This window comes from Macrosteles quadrilineatus, unplaced genomic scaffold (genome assembly GCF_028750875.1).
Source record: "Macrosteles quadrilineatus isolate MER2022 unplaced genomic scaffold, UCM_ALF_1.0 Scaffold_7__1_contigs__length_78375512, whole genome shotgun sequence".
Lineage (NCBI taxonomy): Eukaryota > Metazoa > Arthropoda > Insecta > Hemiptera > Cicadellidae > Macrosteles > Macrosteles quadrilineatus.
The window spans coordinates 35,491,669-35,509,355 of NW_026542600.1; the positions used below are offsets into that span (position 1 = coordinate 35,491,669).

The 17,687-nt window shown below is 34.1% G+C and overlaps 1 protein-coding gene across 2 annotated transcripts in view; it reads left to right on the plus strand.

The window, feature by feature from the left end:
- The first annotated feature begins 9,071 nt into the window (after positions 1-9,071).
- The window catches only part of LOC128998448 (proton-associated sugar transporter A), a 62,893-nt gene continuing 54,277 nt past the window's right edge, over positions 9,072-17,687 (plus strand). Inside the window, exon 1 of one of the 2 annotated variants that reach the window (XM_054424576.1) lies at positions 9,072-9,210. In XM_054424576.1, coding sequence (XP_054280551.1) covers positions 9,164-9,210 — 47 coding nt within the window. In that variant the 5' untranslated portion in view covers positions 9,072-9,163. Of the gene's footprint in view, positions 9,211-14,004; positions 14,165-17,687 lie in introns of those variants that run through there. The other variant, XM_054424577.1, reaches the window with a different exon arrangement.

Consider the following 17,687-nt stretch of genomic DNA (forward strand, 5'->3'; position numbering starts at 1 on the left):
ATTATTTTAAATGTCATCTGTTAAATATTGCATACATAAACATTGTAAAATGGTGTAATCCGTTGGGAAATAATAAATAAATAAATCAGAATTAGAACTGTTAAACACGATTTTTATGTTCACATTTCTACTAACTAATTACAAGTGGGAATTGTAACAGTAATCAAAGTTAGACTGAATGCTCTAGAACCATCTGTACTCTTTGAAACTGCAATAAAAATGCTTTTACTACAATTGGGTAGCAGGTGCGAACATTGTAGAGTAACGGCTGACTACGCGTAACAAGAATTAAACTGTTCCTATCATTGTGATTTTGTGGATGATTAAACATTAACAAACTTGTCACAAGCAATATGTAATTAGCGGAGCAACAAACAGGTTTATTATATGTTTATTTGTACGATAATCTCGTCTAAGAATAATAAGGCTAGTAAAATTTCTCAGTGCCCTATATCATAGATTAAAGGAGTAGACTGTCTACACCAGCTATGCCCATATACGCAAAGTGACGGTTGACTTTTCCACAAGTATAACAAATTGAGACATCGCTAAAACAACCTTTGAAATAAACGATTTTCATCTGAGATCGGGGAATTAGTATCGGGTTGATATCGCTCTAGTGTCAGGAGTGGGTTATATTGAACATTAATCGTGAGCTTGTTTACGTAATAGTAGTTTACGCGACGATTGCGTAAAGATAGTGTTAACGACACGAGTAGAAAATTTAAGGTACGAGCCTTGTAACTTGTACGAATCAAATCAAATCAAATCAAAATCTGCTTTATTTCCAAAAATGTTTACAATATATACATGTACAAAATACGAACAATAGTCCCGCATAGGCCGTAAAAGACCTGTGCGCGGGACGAGCTCTATTACAAATTAGAAATATTCTTAAAAAATTAAAACTAAATTAATCAAAATACTATTTACAACTAAGCTATGAGACAGCTACAGGAACAGTTAATGCTAAATAAAAGGTAGTCGAGTGAATGGAGTTGCAGTTACTGATATATGTACGCTAAATATTGTTTGTTGTACTTGTGTATAATTATTGTTAGGTATTGTATACTGAACCGATAAGTGTCTCAGACTGATCGAGCCCAATCTCCGACAGCCAACTGCTTACCGAACGTTTATAAACTGGAAGAGATACCTGTAGATCTCTAATCTCTGATGGTATATTCCTATACAAAAAATTCGCAATATAAAAAGCATTAGTAAGGTTTGCAGACTTGAAAACTCGGGGTACCTGCATACCTACATTTACAGCTCCTCTGGTGGAATAGTTATGTGTGATTGGCGTCACTATCAAATCTTGATTAGAGTAGGTATATACAAGTAAAGTTTTGATAAAAAGTTGACGCACCGAAAGTAATTGAGTGTTTTTGAATAATACATTTGTAGGGAAACGCCTGTTGAATTGAAAAGCTATTTTAATAATTAGTTTTTGTATGACAAACAGAGGCTTTAAAATATTGCTACTAGCTCCTCCCCATTCTATAATTCCATATTGAAGTACTGATTGGACAAATGCATAGTATAACATTTTTATTTCATTGATGTTAAGAATTTCGCGAACGTTTCTAAAAACATAAATTAATTTCCTAAGTTTTGTCTTTAAATATTCAATATGGGGTTCCCATCTTAACCTACTATCCAATATCACTCCCAAGTACTTGTAATGATCTACTCTCTCCAAATGTAAACAACCACAGGTAGAGACACCTGGATCTCCACAAACATGCATCACTAGTCTGAGGTTGGTGGGAGGCTTACTACTTTGTCTGAGGAAAATTGGCATATATTTTGTTTTTAAAACATTCATTGATAATACATTTTGGGAGAACCATTTTTGAATAAGGAACATATCTGTTTGCGCTACATTGAATGTTTGGTCCCAAGTATTACCTTTGAATATAACTGCAGTGTCGTCGGCAAATAAAAAGAGCTTTCCTGTGATTGGAAGTTTGTCTAAATTATTTATGTAAATTAAAAAAAGGGATGGTCCCAGCGTACTGCCCTGGACAACTCCATAGTCTATTTCACGTATATCGCTAAAATTGTTGTTAATAGAAACTAACTGGCTTCGTTTATTCAAATAACTACTAAACCATTTTAGGGCCAAACCACGAATTCCGATGCATTCCATTTTATTTAAAAGAATATTTCTATCAATGGAATCAAATGCCTTTGCAAGGTCAATGAACACAGTCAATGCTTTTTCATTTCCGTTAATACACTCCGAAATATATTTATTCATAGCGAAGAGAGCATCACTAGTATTTTTACTCTTCCTAAAACCATACTGGCATTCTGATAACAAATTATTATCTTCCAAATAACAGTGCAATTGTATTTTGACACATTTTTCTAAAACATTAGACATAACATTCAACAGGGATATTGGGCGATAATTGTTTAACTCTTGCTTTGTGCCAGATTTATACAAAGGAACTACTTTCGCTATCTTAAAACGGTCAGGAAATTGTCCTGAGAGAATGCTTAGATTAACTAGGTGTTTGAGTGGAGGTATCAGTGCCGGAATATTATTTTGTAATAAAATCGCCGAAATTCCATCTATACCAGGAGCAGATCCACCACGCAAATCCCTAATGCACCACTCAAGTTGGCTGTCGGTGACCGGCTCTAGCCGGAACTCATGTCTGACTCTGAACGCTGAATCGTCAATCAGCGGAGGTCCAGCCAGTTGCGGTATGCGTTGGGCAAGATTCCTACCTACATTTGTAAAAAAGTTATTAAACGAGTTTGCTACTTTTTTTATACCGTCCTTATCGGATTTCTCATAAAAAAGACTTAATGGAAATTTTTCACGAATTTTCTTTATACCACTTATTTCATTTACTATATTCCAAAATTCTTTTGGCCGTCCAGTTGATTCGAGAATTTTGTGCTTGTAATAGGAAATTTTTGCTGACTTGATTTCTCGGTTTAGCCAATTACGATAATTACGGTAGTTGACTTTTAAGTTTTCGTCGAAAGGGTGCGTTTTTACACGTTTACTTAATTTATCACGTTCACGTATCCCACGAATTAGATTGGTTGTGATCCAAGGCTTTAGTTTCTTATGCCTACTGGTTTTATATTTAGACTTCGTCGCTTGGCATTTAAGATGGTCAAAAGTACTAATAAATGCATCACAGCAGAGATTAACATCATGCAGAGCCAGAACATGGTCCCATGGCTGACGCTCAATCAGCTCTTGTAGCAATTTCTGGTCTATGTAAGTGATTGTTTCGTTGTCATCTGTTTTTGTGTGTAGATTTTTAGAAGAACAGTATTCAAGTTTAGCAACAATAGCATAGTGGTCAGTAACATCTGTTTTAAGTATGCATGAACTTATTGCGGAATAATCAAAGTGATTTACAAATAAATGGTCAATACAGGTCTCAAATCGTTCAGTTACTCTTGTCGGTTTGTTTATGTAATCAGTAAAGCCAACACTGTAAAGTATGTTTAAGTAATAGTCTTTTTCAAAAACATTTTGACAACTATGTAAAATGTCAATATTGATGTCACCAACATAAAAGTAAGTAGTGTGTTTATTAACATTGCTATAGTAGTTGTTTAGATCAGTTACGAATGAATGATAGTTCATAGATGGACTACGGTATATGGCTACTACATTAAAGTGTCTGTTATCAGTGTAAAAGTCTAATTGTAATCCCGTCGCCTCACCCATTGATATCTGTTGTGATGTTACTCCAAGTTCAGTTTTACAATACACAATTACACCGTCGTTTCTGTTCCAATGTATTTCAGTTGAGTACAAATCATATCCCTCCAAATCTGTCAAATTGTTTCCACATTCCAACCACGCTTCAGTAAGTACAATTAAGTCAAATTTTACTTTCAAGTCTTCAAGAAGAATTAATACATTATCTATATTTTTATTATAACTGCGAATATTGAAATGAATAACTTTTAAAAACCCCTCAGAGGGTTCTAAGGTAAATAAATCCGAAAATTGTCTATAATTATCAAACTCCATACAATCATTGTTCCTGTAGCTGTCAATACCAAGTATGTCATCGTCTCCGTCCATGTTAGCTGTCTGACACGCGCCAAGCCGTTATACATTACTACACACAAGGGATTAAAATAAAGCTAGAAATAAACATTGATAGCAAAATATTAAAAACAAAACAAAAGAAATCTAACAGAAAGTCTACTCTACTCTATTTTATTTTAACATTCTATGGTTTAGATAAAACTTATCGGTCACATCAGTTTTGAAATATTTCGGATACGGAATCAGGTTATTTGAGATATGCACAATCGCGGACGATTGCGATATCTAAATATTCTACAAATATAGAATTCTATGGAAAAAATGGGAAAAATGCACAACATCCAAAAATGTAGGGAACTTAGATTACTGTGTTGATTTTAAATTTTTTTATCTGACTAACAGACCTATTTAGGAATGTTTGAAAATAATTAGAATAAATAAAAAGATTAGAAATACTCCTATACCGTTATGCTGCTAACAACAAAATAGCCTAGATCGTTATAGAGAAAAATAATATACTACTTAATTTTATTAATTCCAAACTAATTGCATTATTATCAATACCGTAACAAAAATTTACTAACTTAATGGTGAGGATAGATACTAATACTTAAGTGATGGTTACAGTTATATTCTAAGTATCTTGTATACAAAAAAAATAATGAAACAAATTGCATCACCCCCGCTTTTGTGTTTAATATTATTCTCAAAATTTACAAACTAACTAAACCCAATCACTACATAAAAAACAAAAAAAAAACGTTTAAGGTTTAACTTTGATCATTATGTATGGAAAAGCCATAGAACGTGACATAAAATCAGTAGTACCTCTATAGACGACTATAATGTTCACTTTTCACTTGCTTCATCCTCGGATTCTGAGAGGTCACCGCTGTACAGTGCGTCTAGGTCAGCCATCGTGTTGAGGAGTGTGGTACGACATCCGGGGTCTTCAGACTGTCTTGCGAACACTCTGCCATCTCTGGTCCAGGCGCGGGCGATTTTCTTGTGACGCACCAGCTTCCTGGCTCTGCTGAGGATTACTTTGTAGTGGAGAGTCAGGTGATCGTTTATATAAAAGGGTTTTGATGCCCATGTGCTGCAGAGATTGGTATTATTCAAACGGTTTCTATGTTTACGAGCCTCCGTAACCCACAGCTGCTTGTAGTCACGGCACACGTTAAGGTTTAACTTTGATCATTATGTATGGAAAAGCCATAGAACGTGACATAAAATCAGTAGTACCTCTATAGACGACTATAATGTTCACTTTTCACTTGCTTCATCCTCGGATTCTGAGAGGTCACCGCTGTACAGTGCGCTGTACATGGTGTTTACGAGTGTCGTTAACACTATTTACGCGAGTTGCGCACCCTACTTTACCTACGACAGTGTTTTAATTACTAAAATTCACTACTCATACTTCTAAGAGAGGTTAGGTTTTCGTTTATAACCTCTCATTGCCACTGATAGTGATGCAACGAAACATTGTACTAAACACTAATTGCACCACTTGACAATTAAATTGGCCGAACAGCTGATTAGTTAAATTTCGAATCATTTCAATTATTTTACTTCTTCTCTCTCAATCCTTGAACCTCTTTGGTCCGTTACCAGTGTTGTTATGAGTAAAACCATAGATAAAACATACTCCGTAAAAAACTATGCTGTTATTTATTTTATGTTATTTCCATTCAAACGGCCAAAGAACATTAAAAAATGATAGGTAATGATTATTGCAATCTTATACTAATAAATAAATACGCAGTTATACAATTGAATAAATAGATATTAATTTAACAGAAAAAATGTTAGACATCAGAAACTACAAGAACTTAAAGGCAACAAAAACCAAAAAGGTAATTGAGAAAAAAATTATGACAGATTAATATACTGTATAAGTAAACATTTTAAAAGTTTCACAAGACAAGAGAACAAGAAGTACCACTCAGTTTACATGCACATTTATAAATAAATATTCTACATAACAAATATAAAACCCTATGGTAAATTTTGTTGCTGGTACAGTTAAGACAACCGGGCCGTAGCCTTCCTTCGAAAAGTCCCCGTGGTGTCTCCGAAGATGTAGATACTGGCCCCCAGAGTGTTACCAAGACGAAGAAATCTTGGAAGAGGAGCGTGATAATCGTATTGGCTACAACTGAAGTGCCTCCTGCCGAACAGATCTTGTGAACGTGTTCTAGAAGGCACACGGAGGTCCACTTGGGCAAGTAAAGCGGGACAGTCAATTTGGCCATTGAGAAGTTTGTGGAGGTAAACAATGTTTGCCACACAGCGTCTCAAGTGAAGATCTAGCAGGCTTACATTGTTTTGGAAGACGGCCACTGGGACTTCACGGTACTGCATGCCTTGGCGGACACCGAGAAATCTGATGTATTTCTCCTGGATACCTTCGAGTTTGTTGATGGGCCCTCGGTGGAAGGGTGACCAAACTGGGCTGGCATACTCCAACAGCTGTCAGATAAGGGAGCAATACAGTCTTGAGAGAGATGGCATTCGTTTGTCCACGAGTAGTCCGAAATAGGAAGCCCAGCCACTGGTTGGCTCTTTTACATAAGTAATCCACATGCTCGTCTAAGGAGGAGTCTGATGAGAAAATCACTCCCAAGTCTTTTGCCATTGAGACTCTCTTCAAAGGTTGGTTATGAAAGTAAACAATGCTATTATGAGAAAATTTTCAATTCTAAGAACTGAACTGAAACGGCTACTTTAAAAGACGGCCGTAGGTAAAACACTTTCCAAAATTATCTTAATAGTCATGTATAACAAAAGGTTCTATTGTTGGAGTAAATAAAACCTCGCATTTACTGGTTAGCTCTTGCTCAAAAGCAAGTAAATAAACAACTGCTACTTCTATGTAGCCTACAAGTTCAGTATTATAAGTTAGAATCATGTTGCTAATAAGCTTAGTTGATATTGCAGTGTTTAGAATTCCAATCCTAACTCGTCTCCCTCCCCTGGCGGTTATCTTCAGTAATCCCAGGTACTAGAACTAAAATTATTATAGAGTATGCCTAACATTTACCGGTCTGTTTGCCTCTGTTCAAAAAAAAAAAAAAATAGAAGCAGGGTTGCATAGGCTTGCATTACAACTGCTACTCGAGAACAGAGGCAACAAAAGAGGTAATATACAACTGCTACTCAAGAACAGAGGCAGCGAAAGAGGTAATATACAACTGCTACTCAAGAACAGAGGCAGCGAAAGAGGTAACATACAATTGCTACTTAAGAACAGAGGCAGCGAAAGAGGTAACATACAATTGCTACTTAAGAACAGAGACAACGAAAGAGGTAATATACAGCTGCTAATAAATAAATACAAAGAGAAAATAAATAACTACTTAGAGTTACTATTATGTAATTAATTTATTATGTAGTTAATTTGTACAGTGTTCTACCATACTGAACGAGGTCGACATTATAAATAAGTACATAAGTAATTTGTACATGCCATTTTTAATTTGTAAACTTAGACGATTGAATGGTATACTGAAGTTGTAATATAATACCGACGTTGACATGGACGTAAGTTACGGCCAGAACGGTTCAAGTGTTTACGAAGGGAAGATTTCACAGCGGACAAACACACCTACTTTATGTTGGCATTTGCATTCGGAATAGAAAAGACGTCGGAGTCTCTTTATACTCGGGCTTATGTTTATTCAACACTGATTGAATTTGCTTTCCTTCGTCCCTCCGACATCTTTGATATACGACAAATCCCCATCTTATTTGTTTTGTAGCTTTATCAATACTTTCTGACCTATATTGCTTAATTCGCCGATCCGTTTACTCCGACAAATCAAACGGATTTTAAGTCTATGTAATTTTGCAGTCTTATTATTGTACTAAGCTTTACCACTAAGCATTTAGAAACTTAGTTACTATTAGCGGCTACTTCAAGGATATAAGGATTCATTCTATAGCCACAACTTTTACACGGCTTTAAATGTATGCAAATATACATTCGTCATACTGTATTATGAATTATGTATTTAGAACTGCAGTATTTTTATCAGGGTTATCTAGTTTAAACTCCTGATCAAAAGCACAGTTTTGACGACAGATAAATTAACAAACGTCAAAAGTTAAAATCCATAACTACTAAAAGTCTAACAATCTTCTTTGCTACTACTGTTTTATTCGTTATTGTGCAACTATGCAAATCAAGATTAAACGTGTACAACTAGCACAGTACAGTACTGTACTATTTAGTACAGTACAGTACTGTAGCTGCTTGGTTTATGACCTCGCTAATTTGTCTTATCTTTGTATTTACTTTCTCTAAACCCTATCTGTCGAGAATGTCTTTGTGGTGTTTTGAAAGTATTTACTGTAGTGTGTGTTCATCGCTACTGTTATAGTGCACATACACATCAGTTATTAGTAAAAATTTAATTTAACCTTACTATCATAACATTGTATAACATAGAATACGTCTAAAATCAATGTCATCTAGATAGAAAAGAAAGTATTGCCATGTGACAAATATTATGGCACTTAAGAAGGTTTTAGACTGCTATTGCCATTAGCCATCGTCCTCAGTTTCTAAAAGAAAAATAAACTGAAACTAGTAGTGTAAATAAAAATACTTATCGAAGTCTTCGTACTGTAGGCCTACCCACAATCACAATGTATAAAACGTATCGTGTCTTGTGCTGATAACATAATTTCATCACGATAAAAAACTGTAATCGCTTATTTTCACTTCTGTAACATTAACAATATCTATGCATTACATACAAAGATACTGCCATTGGAATTTACTAGAAAATGTACACTGAAGAAACCTCATACACCGGATCATCTAAAGTAATTCATCACTGGCTCAAGTGTCAAATGTCATTAGATATCCCGAACAGATAGTCGTTCGAGCAATTGATTGAACCCCTTTGTACCATTCGGTTGAACAAGAACACTTGTCAATTTTACCGGTTTTTTCCTTTTGACTCAAGCTATTGATAAGAGGTGATGTATATGTAAAACTTATCAGTATTTGATAACCTGTGGCGGTGGCGGCGGCGGCAGTTTCCGAGCTACTGTACCGTAATGTACATGTGAAATGTGAAACGTTGTGGTGACCTCTGACAGTAGTGATAAGGACACAAGATGACAATCAAACATCTCTGCCGATCCGCAAGGATAAGAGCACGTAGGTAAGTGCCGGCGAAAATGTCGTCAAAGGATTTCACGTCAAGGAGATTATGTCAATCGTAGTGTTTAGATACGTAAGTCTATTTGTAGAATGAGACAATTGTATAGATTTATGGGTACCAAGGCGTTTATCTTAAATGTTTTTAATGTATCAAGCTGAACTAGCATAGATCTCATTTAAATATGGCTTTAATAAAAAAACTAAATTCAAACTGATAAATTATTTTAAAATTTAAGACAGCTCTTAATTAATAAGTAAAGAATGCACTATTCCATCCAAACAAGATTAGTTACATTAAAAATTAGTTGTAATAAACTTAATAAAACTTTCAAAGTAAAACAATTGTTATTATAAATGATGAGAGATATATTCAATGCAAAGTTAGTTTTCCTTGCCCAGCTGACATAGTTCCTTAAATAACATCATAACTATGATACCTTAAACCCACGCTTAGTTGAAAATCTTCCCACGAATACACATTTACAAGTTTAAACATGATTTGATTGGCAATTTTATCAAAAGCAAATAAATAAAAGCTTAATTTGTTCAATCAACAAAATTAAATGTCTTAATGCTTAAATATTCTGTAGTTGATCCTTTAAATTGGACACTTAGAACAGGGTAGAACAAGAATAGTGCAAATCGTACTTGGTGTAGGCCTATATTAAATTTGGAAAAATATATATTTGCTATTCAATCTTATGTATGGTATATGTGTATTGATTTAAGATCTAGATTCTGTCACAGAAAACCTGATCACTTAGCGAGTTTACAATTGTAACTTATCTTGTATCCACTCAGGTTCATAACAAGAGCAATGTTCACTTTAATCAACACCCAGTGACTACATACGTTATTGATTACTGCAATAAACTCACAAAAGGTTGTTTTAGTTAAATACAAAAGAGCCTTAACTTGAATTAAAAACGTCAAGTATTACTGTCGTAAATGAACGAGTGATCAACATCAAACTTTCGTCACTTAGCTTAGATTAAATAAAATTATTAGTATATCATAACATTTGTGTATACTTACAGATACCTTCGCCAACAGAACTATTGATAAAAAACGTCAATTTACAGAGATCGCATTTTTGCAACGGGTAAAATATACAAGATATTTTTGGCTATTTTCATTATCAATGAAAAAGTCATGTTCCTGCATTAGTTTCTTAAATTAAATTAAATATCTCGCCAATAATAAACAATATAGAAAAACCTGTAATCTAAGATAGACTTTTAAAAACTCATCAGGGAATAGCACATGGTGCTTTCAGGTTATCGCGATTTTATTGCGCAAACCCCATGAAGTTGTTGACGTAGTTCCATGGTCACTTTTTATAGTCCTTTACTGCAATTCCCTTAAGGGATTAAGTGATTACCTCAAATAGCTGTCAATAACTTAAAAGCGCGAATGGTCTGGAGAAACGATACGGTAACTTAGGTTTTAAGATGTAGAAAAACACAGTAGTTTGCTCAATGGTAAATACATAATTTAAATTACGCGAACTGTTCTACTGCATACATGGACACCAACATTTACACATTGGAATCATAGCTTCATCAATCTTACGTATCGACTGTTCGTTCTGACCTATTTATCCAGAGAACATATCGTTTACGGGTTTATTCTGTTATTTAATCAACTTCAAAATTATTTTAACTGAATACTGCCACCTATTTGTAAGGTCCTGGCCCTAGTATTATAGCTAAAGAGTAGAACACAAATATTAAAATCTACCCTTAAACAAAGGAATATTAAATTGGCTTTACAGGGTTTAAATTTAACAATATAATGAATAAGATGAGAAGTCTATTTGCAAGACTCCAAAGTAAATGTTATTTATACTGTCCGAAAGGATGCACGCTAGTCCATAAGCAACTATAAGCAGGATTTATAGAAATTGTGAAGGTAAATTGCTCGGCAAATAATATTTTTGAACAAAAAATGGGAAAATTAGAAAACAGAGAACGTTATTTTTTGGGCTTCAACGCCGATGCATGTCAACCTACTATCTCTTGTGGAGAAGAATATCTTTACTGTTAAATCAAAGAGCAAATTTTCAGCTGTGGTTTAGTTATCAAAAAATTAAGTCAAAAGACTTTTCTAGCTTAGTGGTCAAATTAACTTCATTTCTGGTGTGTTGCCTTCCATATTACTTAACAATTACTAATCTAGAGGTTAAATACGTTATTGCCAACGTAATCCTTGGTAGTCTTTACCAATGCTGGGGTGATGGGAATTAGGCAGGGAGAACGGGGAGATTCCATTCTGTCCTAATGTCGCACCCTCAGAAAATGCTACATGACTGTAGCATTCAGGCTGGCCCAGGTCAGATTCAGTCCTGTTGTCGCTTTACCCGGCTACCGGTTTCGACACACTTGGTGTCATTGTCAAGCCTAGCGTGGTTGTCGCTCCTAGGAGGTCGTCAGAAAGTCTTTAAACACATAAACGAGACGAATAAAATAAAGAAAACGAACACAAACAAACATTTTTACGAATGAATTATGTGTTTTGAAGACTTTCTGACGACCTCATAGGAGCACAACGACGCCTAGGTTTGACAATGACACCATAAGTGAGTCGAAACCGGTAGTCATTAAGACTACAAAGACTACAAAGGATTACGTTGGCAAGAAGGTGTTTATAACCTCTAGATTAGGTAAACTTAACTTCAAAATTTGGGAATTTTGCATTTTCATGATGGAGTAATAGTAAAATGAAATTTAAGACAATTATAATCAGTTTATAGCTTTCTTACAATTTTTGTTTTTGGAGTATGTAGAAGTTGTATATTTCTAAACGTAGGCTAAATTTCTCGAGACATATTAGCTGCTTGCGGGTGAGTGAAAGAATTTGGATGTTGATTCAAACATTTTAATATTATTTAGTCAAAGCTTGTAGTTTTTAGTTAGTACATTCATACTAAGCTATACGCTATATATTTATGACGTTTATTTGTTTCGGATTAAAAAATATAAACATTGCACGATTTTCAATGAAGAGTGCGTGTAGTGAATTAATTTGTCCCTTTAGCCAGGAATGTGAATAACAAGCCCAATAATCAAGGACAGCTGGGCCAAGTTTAGAACCATCAAAGAGCCTCTGACTTTTTCTAGGATCGAACCCGTAACTTTTCGACTATAGGGCACGCACGATAACCACTCAGCTAGAGCTACCACTGGACTAATCTCCCCCTTGGCCGGAGCCTGCAATGAACAAACCACTACTCCACGAGTTGCCTCTGCACAGGAATATCGCCAAGAGGACAGTTACTTGTAAATGACTCTATAAGTCGGGTCTCCAACCTTTCAACCAGATTAATTTACAAATTGATATAAGTATGCCGAAAAGCGCACAAGTGGCAATGCGACATTTAGGGTTGGGTTTACGTTACCAGGAAATAAACACTTGGAGATGGGTAGAGGTGAGTAAAAAAAAATGGGTAGAGCATGCAATAAAATAGCTCCTCACAAGCTATGGCAGCTGAAACGAAACTCTAGGTTAGATAAGTTACTGAAAAGTGATGTGAATAATTATGTAGAAAATAAAACATCGAAGAGCATTTAAAGACAGTTTCATATACAGTACCTATATAAACTTGGTTAGACCTTCTGTCAAGAAGAAATACAAGAAAAGAATGTAAATAGAAAAAGAATATAATATTAACGAAGCCTAAGTATATTGCTAAGTTAAATGAATAGTTAACATTGATGAACCTGTACTCTACTGAATTTAAACATTCTGATAAAACATATTCCGTATTCAAACACATTGCCAGTGCAAATGCTGGGTGTGTGATTGGAACTACGAACTAATTAGTTCAACTTTTATTTTTGTCTACGTGACATTCATTATTTCTAAGAAGATATAGACTGGCTGGATTCCTTTTGAAACTACATTTGGGGTTTCTGTGGGCTTTCTTCACAGTATGCTATTTTCACGACACCCTCGCTACAGAACTAGCGACTCGCTCCCAGGTTTACATGCTTCTTAAAGATTCACTGACAAGTAGATTGTCAAATTGTCCCTTGTAATCGGGGTTTGAGGCACGATACTAGTCTCAGTGGGGTTTCCAGTCTCCAATCTACTGTGTCTGTTTATCATCATAAAACTTCTGTCGTCTATATTTTAAGAACGGTTGAACAAAGCTAAAAATGTATATCAAGAGAAATGTTCCAAAATTACCTTATAAACCTAATAGGCTTAACAATTTTAGATTTTGTCCAATTCACTAGTTTAAAAAGTTTCAGTTGAAAACATTACTAAAAGTGTATTGTATTGAACGTTTTTATACAGTCGCAAAAGTAACCTCACAGTAATTTGTTCAATACTTAGTCGACTATCTAGGTTTCATATACTTATGCGAATATTAGTTTTCTAAAAATGTATGTTTAGTTATTATAAGGGTGTAATGCCCACCTAATAATCAAAAGGTCGCTGGGTTGATCCTGAGGCCAGCTTGCTTAGACCATTGGATTTGAATATATCATCGGAACAGCTGTTTAACTAAAGAAACAGCTGTTCTTGGTCAGTAACAAAGCTACACAAGGCATCCCACTCTATACTACTCTTCATCAATATTTGGGTTCCAGTTGCGTTCCTACCTTCATTTGTAATAGTGATAATAAAAGGGTATCTTAGGCAAGATATTTACTTCATATTGTTGTTTCAACAATGGTTGTAGTTTGGACATTCGCCACTCCGCGCCACCGTCTACACTGAACTCTGTGACAGTTCAGCGTGCAGCACAAACCCTCCAACTCAACCCTCTTACACTAGTGTTTGTCCAACTCTCGTAGGGTGTACGCCGCATTGAACCTTTAATTGAATCCCTAAACCTTTTCGTAATGAAAGTCTCTAATACGTAACTTACATTAGATTTGTGCATTTAGAAACTACTATCAGAGTGAATCATATGGCCCGAAACCTGTTAGAAGTTTTCACAGATTGAGGTATTTATTTGATATTTCTTTGCTTGGAATTTGAACTTAAGATATTGAGTTTATTGTAATATTGAAATAAACTAAAACTTTTATGATACATTGCAAGCAATTTACTACTGGTCTATTTCCTAAGACAAATTGTGACGAATTCATATTGATTTAAGTCGGGTTTTAAGAACATAATTCTTTAAAAATACGTTTAGTTATTGCCCAGTTTAATATTTTAATAACAATCATTTTTTTAAATAAATACAATACAATTAACAAGGTCAATTAGTTTATGTTTAATATAAGGAATCTAATTTTGACCTTTTTGCTTGGAAAATTATTTATGCAAAGTTCAAGACTCAAGACAAGACATCGTAAATACAACAATTAGCTACAATGTAACAAATTAAACAATATAAGTTCTATAAACTTATCGTTACAATCCTGCTCCTTGTTTACACTGAAAGATGTAGTAGGCAGGTTCATATAAAGTTTATGGTTAAAAATCTTAGTCAGTAAAACTTAAACTTCTAATAGAGTCATATCACTTAGACTTTTGAAACAGTAAACTTAAATCATATAGCTTGACCTAACAAGCGGGAAGTAAAAACAGATAAATAAAATAAATACTCCAGTCACTGTCATGTCAAACTGTTGATACGTGTGGGTCTGGGCGATTCCTGTAATAATAAAACATGATTGATCTAACATAGATCTGTCTATAAATTGTTCTTACAAATGTATACAGGACCAACAAGTTTCTTCGTATACACCTTAAACAGTATCATTAAGATGATTAAATGTTTCGTTGCAGCAAACCTGCAGCCTAACCAAATCCTTAAACCACTTAATTTTACGTTTATAGTATTAGTGGGCATATAATCCGCCCACTGCCATAACTCCTTTAAATTTGGAAGGAACTGTCTTGGAAGGAATATAACTAACAAAATTAATATTATATAATAATATGTACAAAATAAAATTTAAATAGAAAATATGTTAAATAAATCTTAATTATATATTGGTATTTGATTCTTCAATATACTATATTAAATGTTTTCTTTCTTTATTTCCCTAGTTTTATTTTGCCGTATATTGGTTGGTTTAGTTTCGGAAGTACTATATTTAGTATCTTCGTCGAGTCATTTTTATAATGTGGATACATAGTTAACTCTTCTTCTACATACATTTCCGAAACATTTCATCAAAATAAAATAATTATATTAAAAACAGGGTACTTTGTTAATTATGTTTGTTATTTGTATTATTATTTTAATAGTGTTATGATTTAGGCTCAAAACTATATAATAGGTACATACACATTTGTCTGAAAATGTTTATTTGATATAAATAATCTAAGCATAAGTCTGAACGTATTTATCAAGATTCAAACAGTTGGCCCTAAACGTCACTGCAGGAACCTCTTTATGCCTCTTTGTTTCTCAAGTATGACAATCCTTAGAGGAGAGGTTCGTCGAGTAATAATCCCTGAAACTTGACACTGACAAACGCCAAACTCCAACATATTAAAATGTTAAATATATTTAAACATTTAATATAAAATATTCAATATTAAAACCGATGTATATGAAACTGTTGCGTGTATTTGAGAGCAGATCCGACATGTTAGCTATTTTAGAACTGTTATGTCTAGTTTGGGAAATCGTGTGAAATGTGGTGTGGGAGTGAAAGATTAGCACATTTTTTATACATATTCTAAGAGAAATTTAAACCTTAGTTTATTATGTGATTAAGTTGATAAAGTGGTTAAAAAGATTTTTGCAAGTTCTTGGTACACACTATTCATATTATTTCCCAAACTGCATGACTTCATTGTATTATCGCCACATCTGATGCTCTTCATTCTTCATTATATTCTTCATTGTGAGCTGTGTTATATTATAATAGCCCTACAGATTGGAAAACACACACAGTAAATAGTGTTATCAAAGTCAATGTGCACGGACAAATAAGATTAAACGCGTTTATAAATATGATTCCTAGTTTTCGGGTCAAATGAAGAATTCTATATTATAAAAACTAAAAAGCTTTTTACTTGCAAAGGTTTACATGCGTTACTATGGTTGTTTACTGGTGCAGGAATGACCATATAACTTTGTAAGGTGAATTTGGTATAACTGTGTGTGTTTTATACATGTCAACGGAATAGGCCTATCAACAACAAACTCAAAACGCGACATTTTCCGGATATTTTTACAGTATAAATAGTTTCTGTTCGTTTTACTGCAAATTTAATGAATTAAGCTGTAAATCTAAATCACTTAAACTAAACGTGTAAGTGATAAACAAGAAGTTCCAGAAATATTTTTAATAAATATATAACTTCACAAATTATTGCTTGTTCAAATTTTGTTCTGATTCTGTCGTGATTTAGATTTAGTAAAATTTGTTACACAGCTTTATTTTGGATTATTGCCAGCTCTACTACTTATCACGGACCTTTTGTTGCTTATTATCTAAGAAGTTCAGTCTCGACAGTATAGCTTAGGTGCTTAGTAGCTCCAAGAAGGAAAAGTATTTTGACCTTACCTGTACATATCAAATTTACTCAAATCCTTCCTTGTGCCAGTATTTGGATGCAGACATCAAAGGAAACCAGTTTGTTTATTATTTGTATGTATATTATCAATTAGTTTTATATTTTGTAACGGAATATGGAAAATGTTAGTTCAAACTCGATACCTTGGAGTTCGACACACCAAACTATTTTCTCTTGTTTTAACGAATTTCTTCATTTGGGAAGAAGCTATAACAGTTTTTTTTCTTTTTATTAGAAGTGATAGATTCGGGGGAGCTAGGTGGTCTAATGTTTGAACAGGGGCTTCGGTTTTTGAAGGCCCGAGTTCAAATCCCTCCAGTCACAGATTATTCTATGTGATGATGCCGCGACCCTCTAGGCCTAGCCTGGAGTATAACGGAAATAGGTTCAGGACTTTAACTAGTCTTTGGATGTGAATGTAGGACATAGAAAAATCTTATCCGAGACCACTCTTTTACTTTCGTTTAGTTTAATTAAAAGCCAAAGACTATGCCTTGCATTTGTTATACTTATATAATGCCCCCAACTCAGATAGTCAATCAAGGCTACGATTTTAGAATCATTGGACACAATATTCTATAGTTAGAGATACACAGTTTATAGGTTAAATTAAATGCAGCGCAAACAAGATGAAATCATGAATGTTAAACGATTGGATTCATGGAAAGATGAAACGCAAAAAGTGATGGCACAAAGGGGTTTTCAGTCGGGCTTCCTTACGTAACCTCACAACCCTACAAGATCGTTTATCTTTTATATGCAGCATTTGCTATTTTTAAACTTTTTTTAAATGATAGATAGATAGATAGATAGATAGATTTATTTGATCATCAAACATTATACATAAAATGCAATAGATCATGTCAATAAATAGTAAACAAGGTAATCAGAGAGATACATGCAATCAAGCTACACCAATTAAGGTTTACATGCACAAAAAATAGGTACCTATAAGATAAATTATAAATAATACAGACAGGCTTA